Consider the following 25,670-nt stretch of genomic DNA (forward strand, 5'->3'; position numbering starts at 1 on the left):
TCATCAGTGGTGGTGTTCCGTAAACTGATACCATGCCTAAATAGTACCATCACAAAGTTGTCAAATTCTAATCTAGCAACTGGCATTTTATCTGATGGATGGAAAATTGGAGAGTCTTTCCTCTTCTGGAAAAGAGAAGCTCTACCGTAATGATCTTGTTAACTATTGACCTAAAACATGACTACCAGAGCCTAGCAAAACTTTTCAAAAATCAGCTTTCTGGGTTTTGGAAGATCACCCTTGATCAGTGTCAACAGGAGATAGACCTGGGTCAGAGGACCAAATTTACTATTCTTTGAGATGGGCTCTTTTTTGTCTCTTATGCTCTTTAATGTGCCTCTCTCAGCTCATCAAGCCATTTATATGTAAAGCTATGTCTTATGACAATGATATGCAGATCATCAGTAAACAAGACATCCATGCACCGGCATCTACTTTTAGACTGAAGTATTGTTTGGTTACAAAATGACACAGGATGTGCCACAATTTCCTAAAATGTAATGCTTAGAAAACAGAACTCCTGCTCTTGAGGAATAGCAATGCTGCTTCGGACTATGTGTTTTGGGCCTCTGAGCTGGGCTGTCCACACACAGCAACACCCATCTAGATCAAGACTCTTATTTTAAACAGAGTTCAATTAAGTGGTTCCTTTATGTTTTCTGATCCAACAGGGCTTAAAGAAGAAGCTTCCTTTCCTGCTTAAGGACAAACATCCTTCCCTAATGTCTGCCTTTGTTCTTTCTCAGCTGGATTATTGTAACAGCTGTTACTTGAGACTTCCACTTACCTGCCAGGACATCCTTTTAAGGGTAGCAATGTGCTATTCAAACTCCACAAACAGTCAATCATTCAGACATCCTGCTTAGCAAACCTCAGCATCACTAGAACCTACTCCCTGTGAATTTCCTGCAAATTGCGAATGTTTACCCATACCTCGGAGGCTTGCCAGGCTCTCCGCTGGCTACCAATAGTGCAAACAATGCAATTCAAAGCCCTTTGCTTAGCCCATTTACTCGAACAATCTAAACTACAAAGTACTCTTTGGCCTAAACTCTTAGAAGGTCTTTCAGATTGTCACCACACCTTTTGTTCAATGTGCCGCTACAAGACAATCAATATTTCAGTAAACTAAGATTTACACATGCCAAAGCTTTGGAGTAAAAGCTTCAGGTATTTTTAAAGCACAGGCAACTCTCTCCTTCGGTCCCTCCCTGTGGGGCCCAGGAGATTTAGACTGGCAAAAACAAAGTTGATTGTTGGTTATGGTGGGACTTATGGGGAGGAGAGTAAGTGTGGAACTACTCATGGGTGGACCCGACGCATTTCTGCTCCTTCTGCAATGCCCCTGCCCTTCTTAGTCATTGTGTGCCATATATGCAAATTTCTAAACCATACCAGAGACTTCTGGGGTTCTCTTTAGCTCACACACGATTCTGTCAGAGGGTTGTCCAGGCTGGGATTTTTTCTCTTTTTCTGTTTTACAGCACCCACTGGTGCTGATCTCTCCAGGGGGTTCCCCTGACCTGGTCGTAAACGTGTGCTCTGAAGTTGTATGACTATACGGAAGTTCCCATAGTACACAGAGTCTAAGCTGGATCTATGTCCTTTTGCCACTCTGCCTTGTGTGCTGTAGCTGTCACTTCCTGTATAGCGGATGTAACAAAAATACCAACACAAAAACAAAAAACCCAAGCTACTCTACAATTAATCAGAGATGCTTCAGTATTTGGTGCTAAATCAGCGCCTTGGCAAGTTCTTTAATAACGTTCCAGAGATATACGCCCATAGCTAACAAAATGAAAAACAAATAGGTCATATTGGTAGCACAGGTGATAGACTATTAGGTTCTTAGCAAATGGGTTCCTTTGACACAAGTTGAGCCATTTACCACCCAATTGAAAAAAGCACCTTAATCTATAGAACTATAATAAGCGTGGTGGCAATTCAATATCAATATCACATTGAAATGAAACAATTTTTTGGACTGTGGACAGTCCATCAATTTGGATGGTGTATGGCAGTCTCGGGTGTCATTTTCTAACATAAAATGCCATAGACCATCATTTTGTGAATCAGGATCTCTGATATCTGGTAACAGATATCACTATTTTTACACGTCTGACTTACATGGACAGAAAGTGTTAAAAACCAGCCCCTCTATTCCCAATATCTATTCTTTGTCTGTATTGAACATTTGATCACCCCTTTTCAGATATGAGATATCAACGAACTGGAAATACATGTTAAAATGTTTGGTCACTGTCTGTTTGCTTGATAAAGATTTGTGCTTAGAGAATCATTGCGTCAGGAGGATGCACATTTCTTTATAAAAGTGACATGCATAGACTGAAGACGCTGGCCTGGATCCACAGATGCAGTCAAGTTCACGCTTCTGTGCATGTGTGTGTTTGCTAGGCGTCTTACTGGAAAGATTTTTGTGCCTTTTCTTATGAGTAAATGTAGAATTATTATTACACCTACAATATCGCCTGTGCTCACATCTTTAATATATAAGGCTCAACAGTGGCCAGGGGCGGCTCCTCTGTGAGAGCGGAAGAGCCCTTCCCCGCTTTAAAAATTACCCCAAAAGCCCCAGAGCTTAAAAATAAAATGGTAATAAAGTTTATTTATTACCATTTTCTTTTTCAGCCACCCGTCCTAAACCCAGTGTCAGGACGGGGTAGGGCCATTGCTACTGAGTGGCAGCAGAAAGGTTTGCACTCATGTTTATAGTACGCATGTCCCTTGGGCCAGATGTGCATTTTAAACTTCTCTAACATTGCTGTCAAAGACAGGTGGGTTACAGAAAAGTGCAGGCCTCCAGTGCTCCTCTGAGCACTGATTGAGGACGCTCCCACTAATCCTGATGCTTCTCTCATGCTGTGAGAGCAGCGCAGGATTAGGTAGTGCAGTTTCCAGGGTCCCGCGTTGGAGCCTCAAGGAGAGGAGGACGTTGTGCGGCAAGTCTTGAAGGTAAGTGCCATTTTTGTATTTTTTATTTCTGTGCCACCCGCCTTACCACTCTAAATGCATGCCAGCCGCTACTGTCAACCTCTATAAAACAATTAGAAAGTGGGATCGTCTGAACTGGAAGTCATCTTAAGCCCAGCCCCTCTGGGAGAATGCGTCTGCGTCCCAAATTATTTCTACAACCCACCGAGAGAGCCGTGGGTTAGGGGGGTGGCAACAAACACATAAACAGCCTACAGGCTTTAATGAAGGTGGACTAACAGAGGGCCCGACCCACCAAGATCTTCAGGTACACCTCCTACTTACCTTAATATGGGGACAGGTGATATTCCTAAAGGATCTGGTCCAATCTGAGGGTATCCAAGGTGGTTGGTCTTCTTTCTTATACTCTGAAAGCCTGGAAGCCAATGTATACTGGCATCAAGAAACAGCCTACACTGCCTGACGTCCACCAGCACCTATCAGGTGATGATGACAACGAGTGTAAAAAAAAATATTTGTACCGTATCCAAGGTGGAGTAGAACAATTGCACAAGTTGTGCGGCCGTGTCATCTCAGATGCTACCTATCAGAAAAAAAGGAGGTTCAGTTGAGAGTGATATCCTCAAATGATTCCCAGTGAGCAGAAAGACTTTCAAGACAGCAAACTAAACCTTGGGTGAGGGAGAGTTAGCAATTATGGGTAGTAAAGACTACTCACTGTACATCATGAAATCAGCAGGCACACTTTGTGGTGCAAAGGGTCAGCCTTTGAGTAGATTCCCATATCCCTATCTCCAGATACCTACTTTTCCTCCAGTAGCATCTTCCCACTCATCATAAGGCCTTCCTCAATAGAAAGTTTTGCGAGCTGCAACACGATTCTGTGTGGCAATCCCAAGACCACATTACCAGTCAAGGCATTAGTGTTTGGGACTTGGTGTGTATACTGTGGAGTGGAAGCGAAAACTTTCAGAATCTGCAGCGATTCACCATATAAGGAGCAGCCTTATGCATCTGTTACTATTCAATGTGCACACAAAGAAACCAGCTCAGGAAGTACGACTGCAAGAACCGGCCCAACAGTATAATAAGGATTAGGTGTACGAAGCATATAATGGCATTCAAGAGACACACATTAGAAACTGGCAGCAAAGAGTTTATACAGACTAACATCCAATTACCAAAATGAATGTAGGTAAGAAACTGGGATATCCCAAATCTGAAATAAACTTCTAGGCTTCACATTGTGTCGTGTGAGCTACTGGTCAATGAGAGCATTTACAACAAGGCCCTTTGTTCTTAAAAATATTCACACAAAATAAATGATCTCTCGTATATTTTCATTTTGCCTCCAGATATATCTATCCCTTTAACAAGAATCTGCTGTAACATCTTCTAGCAAAATAAAAACTTTAAAACCTTTTCCTCAACACTCCTATTTATAACACACGCCCAGATCTAAAATAACCCTGGGCAATGCTTATACTTCTGGTGCTGGCTGTCAGTCTTTTGGCTTTGCCAATGCTTGGTTTGTTTCACAGATTGCCCTCTGTTGAATGATGTAGTGGGTAAAACAATAATGTGAATGAAACAACAACAAACCAATGGATGAAGAGGGCTCACTGATAGCCCCTGTAAGTATATTATAAACTTATATAATAATTTTAGTAAAATTCTAAAGATATGGGGTAACCCCAGACCTAATAAAAATAAGCTATTTGTTTTTAACAAAGTACATTTAAAGACATAGCAGAAACAAACAACGTTCAGAGGAAAAATAATGTTCTTCTCCATGCAATACTTTCATTAAATGAAGCACTTACTTTATACCACGTGATCTGGGTATAGTTGTGAAAAGGCTGCCTCTGGGTTCCACAGGGCAGAATTGCATCTTCTCCCCCCTGCACTGTCACCTCTATATCAGCACGGATCAAGACCCAGCACACTGTCAGGGAACAGAAGGAAACGCATTGGACTGCGGTTGAGAACGTGTAGAGCTTCACTTAACTTTTTGGAAAAGTAAGCAGTAAAATTATACGTCTACAATTTTGAATGTCATTCCACTTGTTTGAGGCTAAACCTTATTAATGACGTGACAAATAAATTGAATTTAATATTTAGGTGAGAATTCAGTGGAATCCACTTAAGAGTGGGAATGAAATACTGGTGGGGAAAAATGGAAAACAACCAATTAAGAGTACTTTGGAGGTGACAAAGGTGGAATTCCCATTTTAAACACGATGTACTTCCCTGGAGTGTTTTGGGGATATTTACGTTTTCTTTCCAGGCTTAAAACTGACGAAAATGTCTTGACTTTGCTAATACTTGCAAGTCGCCATGTCTTTTACCTTTGTGCTGTGATGGACTTGCCATGCTTGTCAAATATTCACACAAAGCTGCATAATGTGCAGATTTCATTAAAAGTTGTGGTTCTTGCTCAAACACATAAAATATCGCCTAAAATCTTACAAATGGTCAGAAATCCAGCCCCTGGCGCTTCACAACAAACAGTTAGCATCCTGTATTTCACCTGTTGATTGCTGAATTCAGGCGTAAAAGTGGTGACAATTTTGCCCAGATGCTGTTAGTCTCTCCAGCTGATGGAGCAAGAGAAATGATTGTCTGCAGAAGTACACAGCGCACAACCCCTTACTAAAGACAATTAAAACAGGGTAAAAACAAGTATTCCGTTGTCAGAAACTAATCTTTTACACGGTTCAAGCAAACGGATGTTCAAGTTACGAACCGTGTTCCAAAGAAAAGAAGTCATTGCTTGAACGGGGTGCTTATACGCACATTTCACGCGTCTGTTGTCCGGATTCCCAAAGCGCCTTTCCAAGAGAGGCACGGTGGCTTTTTTTGTGTGGAAGTTTTTCTATAGATCGAAATCGACCCGGAGGTATTGGAGCCCTTTACGTGAGCACCAGCTACATTACATAGGGACACATTCACTTTTGTAGGCACAGGGAGTTCAAGTGATTTGCCCAGAATCACAGGACGTTGAGCCGATGTCGAGGATCGCGCCTAGTTCCCCAGTATCCAAAACGGCAAGCTCTGGCCGTTACGCCACAGCCCCCATGCATAATATAACGTAACGAACAATACTGTACAGCAAGATTGTTGTTGATCGGAGCAGTTCCTAAATTTACAATCAGCTGCGTCCATGCAAAAGAAAATAGTTGTATTGATATTGCTAGGATGAAAATATATAGAGCGGAGCCCGTTCACTGTATATGGTTCACTAAAAACACAGTTGGACCAATAGATGGAGATGTGTTATATAATGCAGATTCCAGATATATTTTTATATTTACCATTCGTCATCACGAGGCCGTTCAGTAGCCAGCTCCCGCGCGTCTTCTTAGCCATGTGTGTGCTGGTGCAGTCTTCTTGAGTCTGTACTTTGCACACACTGAGCGCCTCAATCTATCGACAACAGAGGCTGGGGAACCCCCGTGCACTGGAAGGGGAATTACCACCTACTTACTATGAAAAGGACGTAACCGATTCCCCGTTTGCGTCTGCGCTACACCCACACTGGAGAGTCCTTCTTTGTGTAGGCGCGAAACGGAAGCGAAAGTGAAAGAGACTCGGTCGAGACAGTCATATCTGTTTGATCCGATCAGGTTTCCGTTTCACCGTTGAAGGCTAGCGTCTGTCCTGTGCTTTCCCATGACGCTCCTGGTACCGTACAACGACCCCTTTTGTTGTATCGCACTGGTGATGTTAGTCTTCTGAAATGAAGGCTGTCTTTAACAAAAGAACAAAAAACAATGGAATTGCTCGGACCTTGGCTCACCAACGCGAAGCAACCCACCTGCCTGAGCCCCAGACAGCCAACCAGAGGTAGTGGTCCGTCGGCTGAAACTGCCGACTTTGGTGCGGGAAACCAGGGTTCGAGCCTCGGGGTCGCGTCCACATCCTGTGATTCTGAGCAAATCACGTAATCTCCCCGTGCCTGAATGTGTAATGTAAATACGGTGCTCGTGTAAAGCGCTCCAATACCTTCGGGTCGAGTTCGCGCTATATAAATATGCAAAAAAATAAAAACCCATAGAAGTTGGCTTGGGTGTATTACATCCCCTGTTTTCGTTATGTCTCTTCTTTGTCCTAGTGGTTTATATATTTGGTGCAGTGTTAGAAACTCATCCTTTTGCCCTGTTCACCCCTATTTTTAGGTCTCGGCTGCGAAGGCTGCGCTTGCGCAGTCTCGCTCCGAGATTTAATGACTTGGAGAAGAGGGGCTTGAACCCGCCCCTCTTCTCCCCTGTTCTCCATTGGCTGGCCTCGTAAATGCTGGCCAGCCACTGGAGAAGAGGTCAGTCACTCCGATTAGGCCCCGTCCTTTTCGGATCAGGGGGCGTGTTTTTTGCGAGAAGTCTCAGGGAGGAGACAACAGCAAAACACGCCCCCGAATCCGAAAAGGACGCTGCCTTTCTCCGAGGCATTTCTGCTCTGCCTCGGAGAAAGGCGGTGGGCCTCTGATCCTCGGTGCCACCCATTGACGGACGCCTTGTTGTAAACATTACCACTTTGCATGATGTGAATTCCTAGCCCGTACCGATGATGTTTAAATGTGAAACTTCACGGGCAAAGGAATGTTTGTAAAACAGGCGTGACAGTGTCACATTTGGTAAGCGGAATTTTCCGAAGTATTTAGAAGTATTCATTATCGTATTTCATGTCACGAATCATATAGGCCACTAAACCTAGTCTCTTTTTTGCATAAACACTGTAGCAATTTTGGAATCTGGATTTTGGTGCTTTTGAAGAGCGCCGCATCAACTAAACAACTCATTTTCGCAAAACTAAATAGTCGCAGTTTAATTTATGGAGGATCAACCCATCAATTTAGGGGCATATCTACAAGCCCCTTGCGTCACCAGTGCGTCACTTTTAACATGGGATTAAGTGACTCACCAGCTGCGCAAAGGGCTTGTAAATAAACCTCCAAATATTTTTACCTATTTACGCTAATTCTTTTGCGATGACGTACTTTAAAAACTCCAACGGAACTAATTTCATAAGCGTTTTTTTACGGTCACTTAAGACAAGCACCAGTACCGCCACATCATGGCGGACAGGTTTACACAACACTGGCGAGAGCTATCTTAGTCCCTTTTTAGTGTCACTGCCTGCGTCCGTCACTGTTATTCGGTGCATGTAGAGAAGTACACTCCTCCTCCGCGGGCCATCGGTCAGAGGGACAGTCATGGCTGCTGCAAGAATGGCCCGTGCTTACTTCCGCAGTGTCGTCCGATTCTCTGACCGAGATCTCTGCTGCTGATCTCCCCAGCTGGAGACGCAGGACGAAGGGGGGAAGGAGAAACTCGGCTACCTCCGAAGCATGGTAACTGCACCTTCCCAGCGTAATGAAAGGGAGCGATATCCTATAAGATACTTTTATTTAGTAGGGATCAGCGGGATTTAGAAACACCACTGTTGTTACTGGCGCGAGCCGAGTTAGCTATGTAACGCCACTGACGCCCCGTAGCGATTAACCACGCAGTGACACATGCGGCTCCCAGGTGTTCACTTCCAAAGGTTCGGGACCTGCTCACTCAACCACTGTCAACCAAAACGCCCTCTAGTTCATGGTCCGCTTTGTGTGCGTGTGCCCTATTGATTTTGAAATACTAGTACTAATCCCCAGTGTAGGCGGTTTACGGGAGAAAAATGTTTGATATCTTGCCCGCCAGCAGAGGAAATGAGTTACTACCCAGAGTATGTTTACAGTTTATCGTCAGGAGCGGAGCACAAATAAAATCCTAGGAGATGAGGGTGAGACGCAACTATGCTAAACTACTCCGAATAGTGGCGTATTTTCAGTGTTTTTTATTTAAAATAATATTTTGTAGTAGATACAAGTTATAATCCATTTTTCTGAACTCTTCGTGTGAGACGAGCATAGGATTAAGTCACTGGTGTTTCTATACAGCTTTTTAGAACACATTCTGTCGTTAGCTTTTTTTTAACAATAGCATCGGCAGATCCATTTTCATGCTTTTAAGCAACACCTATTGATTTTGTCAGTGCTCTGGTTATAAACAGCCAAGGTGATATACACCTACGGTACCAGCAAGAGTAGCGACAGAGGAACGAGCATCCCACAGGACTGATGAAGGAGAGAGCAACTCGTTACCTCTACGCCCCTCGTCCTCAACCATGAGAAATGTCCCAATCGAAGGACAGGAAACAAAACAGGGAATACTATTTAAGTGGGCCGGGTCCTACCGGCTGTTCTAACAAGCATTTGCAATGCAATAGGTCTCGCTTTTACCCGAATTTGAGCTAATAACATTGTAAATGACAATGCGTTTTATTAAAGTTTAAAAAACCAAAGCATAAATAAAAGCCATTTGAATTATGCAACAGGAAAGGAGCCAATTATGTTGCAGGATTGACTAAATTATGGGGCACAGCAAGGCACATTATGCATCATAATGTGGTGCATGTTGTGATGGTATTGCTCAATTAGTTTGTCATTTTTACATATTAATACTGCATGAACGAAGGTTTTAGGTTTTACACCATTAGTACCAGTTTAACACGCAAGTACAGCCATAAGCAACAAAGAGACCAGTTAACATTTGAACAGGAGGTGAAGTGGGTGCCACTTCTGCTTTGGCTCCCAAGATCAATGTGTATGTGTCTAGATCTATGTGTGTGTGTGGCTCTCTCTGTGTGTGTGTGTGTGTGTGTGTGGCTCTCTCTGTGTGTGTGTGTGGCTCTCTCTGTGTGTATGTGTCGCACTCTGTGTGTGTGTGTGTGTGTGGCTCTGTGTGTGTGTGTGTGTGTGTGTGTGGCTCTGTGTGTGTGTGTGGCTCTGTGTGTGTGGCTCTGTGTGTGTGGCTCTGTGTGTGGGTGGGTTTGTGTGTGTGGCTATGTGTGGGTGGGTTTGTGTGTGTGGCTCTGTGTGTGGGCGCAAATGCAATAGGTCTCGCATTTGAGAGTGATTAAGCTATTGACATTGTAAATAACAATGCAGTTTCTTTTAAATGTTTCAACAACAAAAACATAAACAAAAATAATGTCATGAGCAATGCCAATAGCTCTAACTTTAACAATGCCGAGACCATTGCATTGTAAATGCTTGTTTGCTGAATGATACTGGTGTTAACTGACTCGGACTACCCTGGGGTCTGCTAACCAGGCCCAGGGCCAGTGCTATGTGTAACAAGCATTGGCATGGCCAATAGGTCTCGCTTTTGGGACCTTATAAGTATTTACTATGCAGCACAATATCCTTAGTGCAACAACATCAATTGTTGCATGGCTAAACACTTATAAGATCACAAAGACGAGACCTATTGGCTATGCCAATGCTTGTTATTAATTGTACTGGCATTCATATCATGTTGTGTTTTCAGCTTTTTAACTGTTTTGATGCAGATAAATGCTTCACACATTCTAGTAAGTTACCCCTGTCTACTCTGTGCTACAGATGCCATTGGTTGAACAGAGCTTTAAAGTATAAAGACCTAACTGGCACCAGTAAGGAATTGAGTCCTTATTACCTAAAGAGGGCTCCCACCCACTTTCTCACAATTGTGCAAAATGCATACTCGTCTTTTAGTATTTAACACAAAATGTGTCCCCCTGTTAATGTTTGATGCGCGGCCGCTAAAAATAACAAGAAAAACACAGGTGCTGCAAACAGCTGTTCACGTTCTGGTTGTTTGTGTTGTTTCTGTGCTATAAATTTCTGCGCATGGCGATGTAATTACAAAATGTGGTGTAATGGCAGAATTTCATATAAACATAACACAAAATCCCCATAATTATGCAAATCACACTTCTCTAATTAGTTTTTAGCACCCGCCATCCAGGTGCTTATTTGAAAAGGCCCGAGTACGGGCTAGAAAGGCGTCTGTGTAGATATAGGTATGTGTTTACATCGTCTGTCGTCACTGTCGGCGGCCATACGAAGGTCCTTATGTCAACATCAGAAGTGGTAAAGCTGGTTAGCGCCAACCTCTCATCACCAAGGAGCTATGTACCTGTTGGTTTTGTACAATGTTTCTTTTGTACATGTTACTGACACAACTCAAACTAAATCTACAAAAGTATATGGGGGGGGGTCTGGAGAAGGGAGAGGCGGGGTGAGATTACCTCAGAAGGGTGATGTGCATGGGGCAGAGAGAGGAACGTGGAGCGAACAAGGGACAAGGAGAAGACCTGAGGCGGCGGGAGGGCCTGAAAGCGGGCGCTAAGGCGCTTATGGTCCCCTCGTGGGAGGGGATAATATCAGGAGGAAGTGTGGAGAGAGGCAGGGGGTGGAGAGAGGGCCTTCAGGCCCCCGAGAGAGGGGCTAATGTCAGAAGGAAGCACTGCGGTTGCAGAGTGACAGGGGTGGAGAGAGGGGCTAATGTCAGAAGGAAGTGCTGCGGGTGCAGAGTGACAGGGGTGGAGAGAGGGGTTAATGTCAGAATAAAGCGCTGCGGGTGCAGAGTGAAAGGGGTGGAGAGGGGCTAATGTCAGAAGGAAGCGCTGCGGGTGCAGAGTGACAGGGGTGGAGAGAGGGGATAATGTCAGAAGGAAGTGTGGAGGGGGTGGAGGGAAGGGGCTTATGGTCCACCCAGGAAGAAGATAATGTCAAAAGGAAGTGTGGAGGGAGACAGGGAGTGGAGGGAAGGGGCTTATGGTCCACCCAGGAAGAAGATAATGTCAGAAGGAAGTGCTTCGGGTGGAGAGAGACGGTGGTGGAGAGAGGGGCTCATGTCAGAAGGAAGTGCTGCGGGTGGAGAGAGACGGGGGTGGAGATAGGGGCTAATGTCAGAAGGAAGTGCTGCGGGTGGAGAGAGACGGGGTGGAGAGAGGGGCTAATGTCAGAAAGAAGTGCTGCGGGTGGAGAGAGACGGGGGTGGAGATAGGGGCTAATGTCAGAAGGGAGTGCTGCGGGTGAAGAGAGATGGGGGTGGAGAGAGGGCCTTATGGTCCCTGAGAGAGGGGCTAATGTCAGAAGGAAGTACTGCGGGTACAGAGAGGCGGGGTGGAGAGAGGGTTAGGTGGTCTCTCTCACCCGCAGCCGTCTCCAGCAGGCAGAGATGACCTGCGTGTGTTGTGTGTGATGGCCACAGCTGGCTGGGAGATGTTTACTGCTGTGTGGGTATGTGGGGGAGGGGACCCGCCCCACAGCACCTGAGGCCCATACACTATTCATCGCGGATGCACGACATGCAGCAAGGTGGGGGTCACCCTCTCCCACGCCAATGTTCTCCCACTGTTGCCTTTGTGCACAGCCCCTCTCTATTCTGGCGCCGCATCCCATATACCCATGCTGGTGCCCCCACCTCCGCTTGGGTCCTGCCGCACCCCATGTGCTCAAAGGTGAACACGGGCACAGGTAGCTGTGTGCATCCTCAGAGAGATGGCCTGCTCCGGACTGTGTGCGGACACGCTCATACACACACACACGCTTTCACACAAGCATCGTCAGACACACAGCCCCCCCTTCCCGGCAGTGGTCATACACTCACGCTGATGCCCCCACCTCCGCTTGGGTCCTGCCCCGCCCCATGTAGTCACGGTGGACATGGGAGCAGGGAGCTCTGTGCACTCTCAGAGAGACGGTCATCTCCGGACAGTGTGCGTAAACACACGCACACGCTCTTCAGACGCACGGCCCTCCTTCCACCTCCGCGTGCCCGGCCACGGAAGGGAGACTCACAACAATCAAAGCACACATACAACAGGCAACGCACACAAAAAAACCACGCACCCCCACCGTGTGTTCACACCCTCGTGCTCGATGTGAGTGCAAGCCTGCCTGGTCACTGTCCACGGTGGTGAAAGGCGGAGCCAGGAGGAGTTGAAGGATCTTTATTAACTCTTGTCCACGAGCCCCCCCCTGGTGTAAGGAGGGGGAAGCACACGCACCACTGCTCACGGCGCAGACCCCCACTGCGCAGAAAGGCACAAGAGACAAAATGTGCATGTTTGAACCTGAAGGACAGTGAGGGTGGGGGTTAGACACACTTGCGCGTGCGCACACTACACACCGACATTCACACAGACCAAATGCATCCCAGGACACAAATTAATTTTCAGGAATCCACTAGTTGGTTAGGTCCACCCACCTTAGTGTCAGAGGTAACTACTATGCTCCCACTCAAAAACATTATGACATTCTGGACTATACCAGGCCACCTTATGCTATAATGATGGATGTACTTACTGTTTTATTATTTTTAAAAGTATGTGGAACTGATAAACACTCTTTTGTTTTCCCTTTTCAAAAATAGAAAGGGAGCGCCACCCCGTGCCAGACTGTCATAATCGGGTTTCGGTGTTTATAAATAAGAGCTTGTACTGAGTCCCCTCAAACGCCGGTGCATATTAACCACTGCGCAAAATAATCCTCCATCCAAAAATGACGCGGACCATGTCCCACGTGCTGAAAGGCTGACGTTCGAATTGAGATGCAAGTTCGTCATCACGAGAAACTTAGTAAATAGTTATTATACAAAATCTCCAAATAAACCGGCAGGTGACTGACAGTTGTATTTATGCCCCAACAGGGGAGATTCACTCTATTATCTCTCCCAGCATCACAGACTCTCTAAATGATACGCACTTAACAGCTTGCACATAATGGCGTCACGCCGATCATTCCACATTTTTTTTTTTAAAACTTGGTTTAACAAGTGTTACCCTAAGCGCCTTCGGACGGTTCAGGCAGTCTCCATGCCCGGACCAAACAACAGACAATCACGCGAGCCACAGCGAGACATCTGTTTTCAATCATCGCGCACGCATCTGTGCACGATAATTGAAAACAGATGTGGCCTGTGCGGGTAACCGCAAGCAAAAGGCCGTGGGCGGAGTAAAGGCGGGACATGCACCCGCCTTTGCCCAATTGCGTGCTGTCTTTCTCAGAAAGACGCTCGCAAAGGCGAATAGCCTCTGAAGGAAAACAAACCACACGCACAAGCATGTGGTGAGCTTTCCAAAGCCCTTTTACTGTTTACATAAAGTCTCGCCAGAGCAGTGCATGCGCGCTGCTACAGTCTTGACCTAAAAAGGTACATGTCATAGGGTGCACTTATAAGTGACAATGACAGGTCCAATAAGTCCCTAGTAGATAATAGGGCTAGGGGGGGTCAAACTACCTATAAGTTCCTAATATGTAATAGGGCATGGAAGTTTAAACACCCATCAGTTTTCCTGCACTTGCATGTGTGCAATACAGAGTCCCTGCTGTAGTTTTAAAGGCAGCCTGGCTTTGAAGACTGTCTTTAAATGTAAATTGTATGCAAACTCGAATTTGGTGGCATGGGCACTTTAAAAGTGATGATCTACTTTATTTTTACATATTAGGTACCCCCAGGGTCTCCCCTAAGTGTTCCAGGGGTGGGGGGTGTCATGTATCTATAAGCAGGGGCCTTATAAATTATGTTTTATATGCACTGGCGAGGGAAAAACTGACCATTTCATTTTCCCCATGTAGATACTTAGCCCCATAGGCTAACATTGCAATATTTTATTTAGTTATAAATATTGGTAGGAAAGGAGGATTAGCTCATTTAAGGGCTTAAAAGATTGATATTGATAAATCAAAAACTTAGTTGAATTGATCATAACTAGTACAGAAGAGAATGTACAGAACTATCTGTTGTGGGGGATTTCCATGTATAGTCATAAGCGTAGAATATTCCGGCCTACCTGCGGGGGACACCAGGGCACTTTTTCAATATGTCTAATTAAGTGCTGAAGTTCACCTTTTTTCAGGAAGGCCTTGAATAGTCACTTAAGAAAGTCAATATGCAGCCTCACAGATAGGCTACAGTGGTCAAAATTCTTCATCTTGATGTGACAAAAGGGAGATAGTCCAAAGGAACCTGCAGAAATGCATGTGAATTTTGAAGAATAACAGGAAAAATCTTTCACAAACCCTTTTGTAACGTGAGAGACGTATGAAGAAGTGCAGAACAGTGAAGCCCATAGTCTGCCATTAAAAAGGAATAAAAAGGAGACTGTACCTTTAAGAATCCTGGGACATCCAGTATTCCATCATGCTCAGCCAGAGGCAGTTACCTCCGTTTTTTATTCCAACTCCTGATGACAGGAGCTTTGGAGCATTCAACTCAACCTTTTTTAGGTTTTTCTTCACAAAAGTACTTCAGATATCAGTGACAACTGCTTCACCTGACGTCTTTTGTTTTTCTCTGTCAGGTTGTGATTTTTTTCTGACCGAACACAGGCATTTTTCTAATTTAAAAGGACTTATCTTTTTGATAAATGTCCTCGCTGTGGTAGGGAAAAGGCCAAAACAGAGCCCCATCAGGTCTGTATCATCTGTCTGCCTTCTTCTCATCTGCTTGTCTCCTGTAAACTTGGAAAACATTTTCTAGGCGTACTCTGCATGACAGGGAGAAGATTTGTCTGTAAAGTAAACAGGAGAGATGGCGCCAGCAAGAAGCCAGTGGGACCTCTGAGTGAGGGGAAGGTCATTCTTCCATGAGAGCTCTTCCCTCAGCCTTTAGTGGTCATGTAAGGTCTGAGAGGCATTTTTCAGGTCAAAAATGGCATCAGTCCTGGCCGACGTCAGGGGGAGACCAACGATGAGAGGTGGTATAACACCAACATGCTCATGGACTGGCTGGACGTCGCGTAACCGTCGTTGCTTGACGTCAGGACCTACCAGAGATCTACTGCACCTCGCAGCCCGATGTTGAGAAGCACATAGTCGTAGATGGATTCGGACTCGCCGTCACCAAGAAGGCGTTCAACCGACGTCGAGACTCAAACGTTGACAGGACATTTCGACGACGAGAAACCGGTCAATGTCGAGGTCTAGACAGAGGAGACGGGGATCGACATCAAAGAGTCCCTCAATGTCGAGAATATGTCAGAAAGCCTCTAAAAGAAGGCAGATTTATTCATCATCAGAATGCTCCAGATCTCCTTCTCGGATAGAGCTGCCTTAGTTTCCCATACCTCATTCTCCACTGGCCCCGACTCTGCCTGTGGATCCTCCGCTGCCTTTGCCAGCTCCTTCACCTCCAGTGGTACCGATGCCTCCAGTGTTAACCGGCACAGCCAGCTGCGCCAGTCACTCCACCTCCTTCGGTGCCTTAAGTGCCTGCATCTCCAGCTCACAAACCACGTTCACGGTCAAGGTTGCGCCATCGCCCAAGTCATGGCCATCATGCATCTGGTCGTTCTTCCACCAGATCGAGGCACTCAAGTTCACGGCATAGGTCAGGCCATAGATCACGATCACACCATCATGATGGGGATACGTCATCTTCTACCAGGGACTATTCTCCCACCTTGACAGACTCCGCAAACTTGCACCTTACTGATTGATGACATCAATACCTTTCAAGAGGTTCTGGTGCAGGTGCAGCCAAACTGAACATTCCCATGGCAGTTCCAACGTTATCGACTTCAGATATTTTTGAGATTCTTCACCGGAGTTCAGCCTCCAGACCTTTGTTACCACTAGTGCCCGGTCTACTAGAGCCAGCCATGAACTTGTTTCTGACTCTAACAGTGACAAAATCAGCTCCCTCCAGGCTCCAGAGGAAGTATCGTTCCCCGGAGCATGATCCATTATTTCTGCGAGTATAACCACTACCTGATTCTGTAGTGATTCTGGCTGCCCGGAAATCTCACGCCACTTCACCTCCTGCCACATATCCCCCTGATAAGGAGAGCAGAAGACTGAATTCCTTGGGTCGCAAGGTCTGCAACACTGCGACTACTTCCATGAAGGCGGCCAGTGCAACTGCCCTCTTCGGCAGACATGACAGGGCATTGTGGGACTCCATTCTTCATTTCGCACATCACCTCCCACAAGATCAACAGGAAGATTTTTTAGAAATCGTCCAAGAAGGGGCAATGCCATGGTCTGCAACGAAATCATCAGTGTGGCTGCGGACTCCTCTCTTTTAGCAGTGCACAGGTACTGCCATGGATTGTCCTTGTGCAGACATGCCTGGCTCCGACTGACATCATTAAAGCCAGATAATCCGCTGCGTATCCACAACTTGTCATTCTCTGGTTCCACACTGTTCGGCTCTCATGCCAATGATGAAAATGGAAATGGACACCCTGAAAGCTGTGGGCTTTAAAAATCTAAGGAACAATGCAGATTGTTTCGACCCTACCACCACTTTTCATCTCAGAGGGTTCAAACCCCTCAGTGGCAAACTGGGAGACCTCACCAACAATACCAAAGGTCCTACCAACCCCAACGCAAACAACAGAGGGGACGTTCAGCTCAACAACCCAATCAAGGAGGCCGACAACCATCAGCTTAAAAAACCTGAACCCCTCCCTTCCCCCTCTTCCGTTACCCACTCCGGTAGGGGGAAGCATCTCAAATTATCTGGAAGAGTGGCAACGTAATACAACAGACGCCTGGGTCTTGAATATTGTAAAGAATGGCTATTCTCTCAGATTTACTGCCCCACCACCGTCCATTTCACCAAAGGCATATGCTTTCCACCTCGATCTGTTAAAGAAGGAATTCACCATCTTATGCCAGCAGAAGGCAGTGGAACCTGCTCCCCTTAGTCAACGGGGAAAAGGCATTTACTCCTGGTACTTTCTAGTGCCAAAGAAAGACAAATAGGAGTTCAGGCACATTCTCGACCTCAGCCTCGCCGACAATAGGATTTGCAAGTAAAAGTTCAGGATGATGGCTTTACACCAAATATACACGCAACTTCGCCAGAGAGACTAGCTGTGCTCCATCGACATGCACAATGCATACTTTCATGTTCCCATCTCAAGAAAGCATTGGAAGTTTCTAAGATTTGTTGTGGGGTGGCAACACTACCAATACACCGTCCTGCCTTTTGGTTTCAAGTCAGCATCCAGAACTTTCTCCAAATACATAGCTGTGGTGGAAGCACATCTTCAAAAGCACCAAATCTTTGTCTACCCATACCTGGATGACTGGTTAATCAAGGCATCATCCTTTGCAGACACCCAATTGCATTTTCAATGGACATGCAAGCTCCTTCCTCGCTTGGGCTTCAGATCGATATTCCCAAGCCCACGTCAACTCTAGCCCAGAAGTCTTACTACTTAGGAGCTACTATGGACACAGTTCATGGAACGGTGTGTCCTTCAGAGGAACAATGCTTATCCATTCTCCAGAAGTGTCACAATCTTCGGACAATGTGCCGTCCAACAGTATGAAAAGTCACGTCACTTCTTGACACGATGATCCCCTGCATTTTGCTCACTCCCAACACTCACCTCCACATGTGTTTTCCCCAATAGTGTCTAGAGGGCCAGTGGGACCAATTGTCAGGAACCTGGGAGGGCAGGATCACTCTGTCCCTACATACCATCAGATCACTCAAGTGGTGGTGCTCACCGACCAAGCTCCTGCAGGAGATGCCATATCGCCAACAAGATCCTACTCAGACCATCGTGACAGATGCTTCTCTGCTTGACTGGGGTGCACACATGGGTCACCTTCAGATACAAGGGTGATGGTCTCCGAAGGAGAGGGCATACCACATCAACCTCCTCAAACTCCGCGCAGTTCATCCAGCGCTCAAAGTGTTTCACTTGTCTTTCACCACCGACGCCTTGCTTGTTTAGACGGACAACACAGGCACCATGTATTACCTGAGCAAGCAGGGGGAACAAGTTCAAGGGCCCTGTCACCAAAGGCCCAGTTTGATCTGGCACTGGCTCCTTGCCAGGAATCTGAAGATAACAGCCACGCATCTTCCAGGCTTACAGAATGTCCAAGCAGAGGCGCTCAGCAGGGCTCTTGATGAGACTCACAAGTGGGTGTTGAACGAAGATTTCGTTTAAGATATCTTCTGCTTGTGGGGCACACCTTTTATCGACCTTTTCGCCACAGCTTAAAAAAAAAAATGTCACGACTTCGCCGCCAGGTTTTACCATCCAGAGTTGTTGGGCAATGCTCTGTGGATCAACTGGTCCAACACATTTTTTAACGCCTTTACCCCAATTCCCCTGACCCGAATAATCATGCTCATACTCTCATTCAGGACAGCCAAGATGATCCTCATCACTCCAGAGTGGCCAAGACAGTTGTGGTTCCAGAACCTGCTTCACCTTTCTCTCCATCCACATCTCAGGCTGCCTTGCAGACCAGACCTCGTAATGAAATTCGGAGGAAAAATCTTACACCCCAACGTCTCTTCTTTGAATTGGCAGCATGGCCCCTGAGCCAGTACAATATGGCCACGTGAATCTTTCTCAGGACTGTATGGAAATTCTAAAAGAAGCAAAGCAGCCCTCCACAAGGGCAGCATATGCATTGAAATGGAGTAGATTATGCGTTTGGTGTTCATCCATACAGACAGACCCTACATCTTGTCAGGAGGATGTTATTCTTTCATATTTATTGCACCTTGCTAAATCTGGCTTGCAATTTTCCTCTATTAGGGTTCTCACTGCATACAGGAAAAGTCCTTCACAAACTTTTTTCTTTCAGATTCCTGTCATCAACGATTTCTTGGAAAGGTTAAAGAAGGTCTTTCCCCCTGTTAGATATCCTTCTCTACCATGAGAACGCGACATGGTTCTTTAACCTCTCATGCAGCCTCCATTTGAGCCCACACGTAAAACTCTTCGGCAACACCTCACTTGGAAAAGTGCCTTCCTTGTGGCAATAACTTCTGCGCACAGGCTTAGCGAGATACAAGCCCTTTGTGCTCATAAGCTATACTAAGTTTTCCATTCGTCCAAGATAGTGATGAGGACCCATACTAAATTCTTCCCTAAAGTCATTTCTGACTTGCATGTAAACCAGACTATTTCTTGACCCACCTTTTTTCAAAATCCATCCACTCCAGCAGACAGAGCACTTCACTCTCTGGATGTCAAAAGAGTTTTAAAGTTTTATCTAGATAAAACTAAATCCATTCGAAAATCTCAGCAATTATTCATCAATTATGGCCCAGTTTGCACACGCCTTGCCACCTCTAAACAGTCCTTTGAGGTGGATTGTGTCATGTATACTTTCCTGCTATCAGCTAGCTGACACGTCTCTTACTGGTACACCCAGAGTGCACTCCACCAGGGACAAGGCTGCTACTACTACCCTGATGACAAATAGCCCATTGGCATATATCTGCAAAGCTGCTACATGGAGATCAGTCCACACATTACTAAACATTACTGTCTCGACTCTGATGCGAGAGCGGTTGCTCAAGTGGGACAGGCATCCCTCAGGAATCTCTTTGCTTGAGATTCCTGAGGGGCAAGATGGCCGCTGACTGATTGCAGCAGGAAGTCACGGCTTTCCCTCCCTCCTCCGAGGTCCCCGAGTATGCTGTTTTAGGGAAACGGGATGTTTGAGATCCCCTTCTGGATAGCGGCTTCTACCTGGGATTCGCGTCCACCTCGCTGGATATCGCAAGTTACTTCAGCACTGGGTATACTTAAGGCAGACCTATTCCATCAGTGGCTGTGGCGGATTAGAGGCAAGTTTTGTGGCAATTTGAAGATGGCACCGAGGGGGCCTAAACAACTGAAGGACGACGCGATCCAGAAAGAACAACCGGACCCCGACGCTGGCAAGGACTGCTCGGCAGTCTACAGCTCTCAACAAGGAACACAGTCGCGGAAAGGCCCGAAGAAAACGGACGACCCATGTGGATATGCTAGTAGCGCCGTAGGCTCAGCGATCTCGGGCAGTGGGAAAGACCTTGGCGCCCATAAATCAATGGCGGCAGCAAGGTCCGGGACCGATGCGGGTAAAGGCAGATTAGCTAAGGAGCTGAGACAGCCTACCGTGCAGGAATCCTTCAAGGTGAAGATATCAGAAGTCGCTGGGAATCAAGCTGGGCCCGGAGTCAGAGACGATGAAAGAAATGGAGCTCCACCAGACACCGAATGTTTTGTTGCTAAGCAACAATTGGATACATTGTTGCAGGTAGGCTCTGAGAGCCAGGAAAAATCGATCATGAGTTCTCTGGGCGCCGAGATGGTGAGGTTGCAGAGTAAGGCTGAAGGTGAGCATTCTGGTGGGGACGTGACATTGGCTGATAGTTTGGTGTGTATAAGTGGGGATTCTACGTTTATTCAAAATCCTGATCAGAACGATGCAGGAGTGTTGATAGAGGCTTTGGTAGTCCCTGAAAAATTAAGCGCTAAAGGGGCAATTGCTCAGACTCAGTTATCACCACCTAGTCGAGGAATCCCTGGCACCCCAGATGGAGAATGTTTTTTCTCATTAAATGACGATTCAGACTCTTTGTTGTCAAGCGAGGGGAGCCTGGACAGTAGTTCTGATTTAGATTCTGCAGTTAGCTCCTCGGTTCAGAAGGCACCTGCTATCCGGAGGGCGTTACATAAGAAAAAATCAAAATCCAAACTAAAGCATCCACCTAGCCCGTCAGAAGGGGGGGAGAACAGGAAACGTTGTTGGGATTACTCAGCAACGTCTCATCTTTATCAGGAGGGCGCGGCAGCTAAATTACAGACGGATCAGGATGAGCTTTGTAATCAACCGCAGGCCACATCACTGGAACTTCTCTACACTACCTTGAAGCAGATGCAGGGCGAGGCTAGACTCGAGAGTCGGAGAGCGAAGCAGTCGGCGAAAAAAATTCTGAGTTCTATGCGGAAAATGAATAAATTATACGAGGAGATGGCTGATAGGGTCGCTCACGTTGAAGAAAGAACGAGTCGGCTTGAGGACGATGTGAGCAGATGGCATTCATTTAAAGAGGCACAGGAGAAATGGACTGAGGACGTTCAATGGAAACTCGAGGATCTTGAGAATCGCCAGAGGCGCAATAACATAAGACTTTTGGGTGTGGCTGAAGGGGTTGAAGGACAGGACGCTAGAGCTTTTGTAGTTAAATTGTTTAAGGGTGCGTTCCCTGAGATGGAGACTTGGGAGTGGGAGGCTGAGGTTCAAAGAGCGCATCGCTTCCCGTTCAACCCAAAAAAATCTTTTAGTACACCGCAGGTAGTAAGACCTCGGGAAATTTTGGTTTATATTGGTAACTTTCTCCTTAGGCAGGAGATTATGGTGAAGGCTAAACCAGAGCCTAGACGCACATTTGATAGGGTTACTTTCTTCGCCCGCCCTGACTTCTGTCATGCCACTGTGGAAAGAAGATGGAGGTTGAGGCAAATGATTGCGCCTCTCCAGAGTCTCGGGCATGAGGCCTATTTGATGTATCCAGCGAGGCTTAAGGTTATTGTCAAGGGACAGGTCAGGATTTTTTTTTCGGAGATTAAGGCCCAGTAATATTTGGCCGAATTAAAAGAGCAGAAGGGGGATAAGGATTAGTCCTTTTTGTTGACTCTAAGGAGGTACAATAGTTTTCTAGGGGATGCCTGGGTAAGGTCTAAGGAATACAGTGGGGGCCCGAGGGAGAGGGGGGGGCGGCTGCTGCATCTTAAGCTGCCACACATGGGTCATGATTGACCCATTTGCCTGTAATCAGGGAGGGTACTGGGAGGGGAATGCCAGGGCGGGGGTGGGTTTCGGGAAGAGACGGGGACAGGGATGGGGATTTGTATGGTGTTGCACAGCACTAGGTTTGAGATGGTCTAACAATCACAAGAGAAATATTACTCAAAAAGGGGAGGTAAGGTTACAATTTGGGCAGGAAAAGAGGAACACAAGGAGATTATGTAACAATGTTTTGTTTTCTTGGAGGGGCCAGACATATGATGTATTTTAATGAATATAAGGATTGCTTCAATTAACGTGTGTGGGCTGAATGACCAGGTGAAAAGACGTGTTGCGGCTGCCCTGAGATTAATGCGGTTGGATTTTGTATGCCTTCAGGAGACGCATGTAGAAGGTACAAGGGGTTATTTAATGGAACAGCTTGGTTTTTTCCTGCTTGCATACTCGAGACAGGGGACCAGGACTAGAGGGGTTGCTATCTTGTCTAAAAGAAGGGACGTCAAGGACATTAGGAAGAAGGAGGATCAATGAGGGAGATGGGTCTTGATGGAATGTTTAATTAATGATCGAACAGTTACCATCGGATCAGTGTATGGATCTACTGAGGATGATCCAGCTGTTTTTGAATACCTAGATTCAGAACTGGCTCTATGGCCGGAACCAGTCATTCTGGGGGGGGATTTTAACATAAATGGGGTTGGCGGGTTGGGTACTGAGGAAGGACAGCAATATCGAGGTCGGAAGAAAAAGGTATCTAGAGCGATAGTAAATTTGGCATATCATAATTCTTTAATTGATGTATGGGGACGCTTGAATCCATTAGATGATGGAATAACTTATTACTCCGCCCCACATATGGTTTTTGTTAGGCTGGACTATTTTTTTATATCAAATTCCCTAATTTCTGATAGTCGGATAGAGCAGTTTCCTCTACTGGTTTCTGACCATAACCCATTGGTTTTAACAGTAAAATTGATAGGAAGTGAAAGGCGCACGCGGACATGGACCTTTGAGAGGAGGCTCCTTAAGGATAATGATTATCTTAAACATATGAACAACTGGATTAAACATTTTTGGGAAATTAATCGCGATAGTACCTCCTCAGGGATTATCTGGGACGCTTTTAAGGCCGGGGTTCGGGGAGAGACGTTAAGTTACAGTTTGTATAATCAAAAGCAAGAAGATGCCAGAGTTAATAAATTAGTAAAAGCAGTTGCAGAGTCAGAGCAGGAGTTGGCCCTTGCAGCCCAGGCCGGCGTCTCCCCTGTTCCAGTACTTCTTAAAATTTCATGTATCAAAGCAGACATTAATGAGGGGTTTGCTACAAAGGCAGCCGCGATTTATTTGACCAAAAGAGAGCAATGTTATGAGCTGAGCGAGCGGGTTGGACATACTCTTGCAATTCGCACCAGGCAGAGAGCTGCATCAGGAGAGCTCAATGAGATATCAGACGGTAAAGGAGGTAAAGTTTCTGATTCTGAGCAGATTAGAGAGGTTTTCAGACAGTATAATTCTAAACTATATAGTGAAGATCAGCCTGGAGCCCCCTCAGATATCCAGCGGTACCTGGGGGATCTCATTCCTCCGCAGCTCTCTGATGAAGACAGGGAAGCACTTGATGCACCGCTGAAAACTGAGAAAATTGTAACGGCTCTTAATAATCTCCCCTCTGGTAAGGCTGCTGGGCCTGATTTAATCCCAATTGAATTCTATAAAATGTTTAAAAAAATAATAGGTCCTGACCTTGTTGATACAATTTTACAGGCACAGTCTGGTCAATCTGTTCCAGCATCATGGGCAGGTGCCGATATTGCGGTGATTTTGAAAAAGGGTAAGTCATCTTTGGAACCGGGTTCATATAGACCTATCACCCTCATGCACTCTGATACCAAAATTGTTTCTAAAGTAATGGCTCTTAGACTGTCTAAGATAATAGGGCAACTGGTTAGCTCTACACAGCATGGGTTTATACCGGGGAAAGGAACTACACAACATGTTCGTAAGGTAATTACTTTATTTGATGCCACGGAAGTCTCAGGAGAACCTATGGCGGTTATGTTTTTAGATACAGAAAAGGCATTTGACCGGGTCTCCTGGGACTACCTCTGGGCTGCTTTATTATGGTGTGGTATAGGAGTAGGATTCATAAGGGCGATACAGGCACTTTATCGGTCACCTACAGCCCAGCTTAGAATTAATGGTGGGCATACACCACCAGTGCAGATCAAACGAGGTACTCATCAGGGGTGCCCATGCTCGCCTCTGTTATTTGCGGTCTATATTGATCCGCTGATTCGTAGGCTGGAATTAAATGATCAAATTGTTCCGATTAGCATCCAGGGCCAATTGTGTAAAACTTTAGTTTGCGCAGACGATGTGGCGATAGTGACTCCCTCCCCTACTAGGGCAATCATGGAAGTAGAAATGGAGGCTGTGGTATTTGGTCGGATATCAGGATATGCTTTAAATAGCCCTAAGACACAGATTATAAAGAACAATCAGGCGATTTGCAATGATGCGCGGGTAGTGAAATCAGCGGGGTATCTTGGTATTAGCATCTCGGCAGACTTAGATAAGATCGTGGAGCAAAATATTGAGCCTATAATAGCGAAATGTAAGAAAGATCTTGATAGGATCCACAACCTCCATCTTTCCCTGGTTGGGCGTTCTAATGTGATTAAAATGCTTATTTTGCCCAAATTTCTTTATTTGTTTAGGACAATCCCATTGATATTCGAAGGTAAATGGTTTGTGGTAATTGAACGCCTGATCAATAGATTTATATGGGCACAAGGGAAAACTAGGAGAGCCTTCCGATTTTTAACTCTCCCTAGGGATAGGGGAGGATGGGCAGTACCGGATTTTAAGCTATTCTATTGGGCAGCAGCCATCCAGTACATGAGAGGGCTTATGGGAGGAGACACCTCAGATACTCAGGTTAAGGAAGGATCAATTGATTTATATGCAATACTCATTGGTCAAGATGCTGGGAATTGTTTCCTGAAATATACAGATCCTGGGTATTATAAACGAACTAGATTTAAGACACCTATAGCAGGTTTTAAAATCTGGACATCACTATGTAAAAAATTGGGGCTGGGTAGATTCAACGCTTACACTTGGATTGAAGGGAACGAGTCCCTTCCAGTAGAAATATTTGCGGATGGAGTTATTGGTGATTTGGAACGGCGTGGGATTCGGAAACTGGGTGATTTCATGGGAGCTCAAAGTGTCTTACAGTTTACTGAAATTCAAGGGAAGTATGGTATGCCTAGGAATAATTTCTTTAAGTTCTTGCAAGTTCGGAGCTTTTTGATGAATAAGAAGGGTGGAGCTGCTGGGTTTAGTA

At 45.8% G+C, this 25,670-nt stretch overlaps 1 protein-coding gene across 1 annotated transcript in view; it reads right to left on the reverse strand.

Moving 5' to 3' along the window:
• Nucleotides 1-25,670, reverse strand: part of CD83 (CD83 molecule) — a 290,744-nt gene that overhangs the window by 97,476 nt on the left and 167,598 nt on the right. The window contains exon 4 of the mRNA XM_085607099.1: nt 4,776-4,897. Coding sequence (XP_085463225.1) covers nt 4,776-4,897 — 122 coding nt within the window. The remainder of the gene's footprint in view (nt 1-4,775; nt 4,898-25,670) is intronic.

Source organism: Triturus cristatus, chromosome 5_2, assembly GCF_964204655.1.
Source record: "Triturus cristatus chromosome 5_2, aTriCri1.1, whole genome shotgun sequence".
Taxonomy (NCBI): Eukaryota; Metazoa; Chordata; class Amphibia; order Caudata; family Salamandridae; genus Triturus; species Triturus cristatus.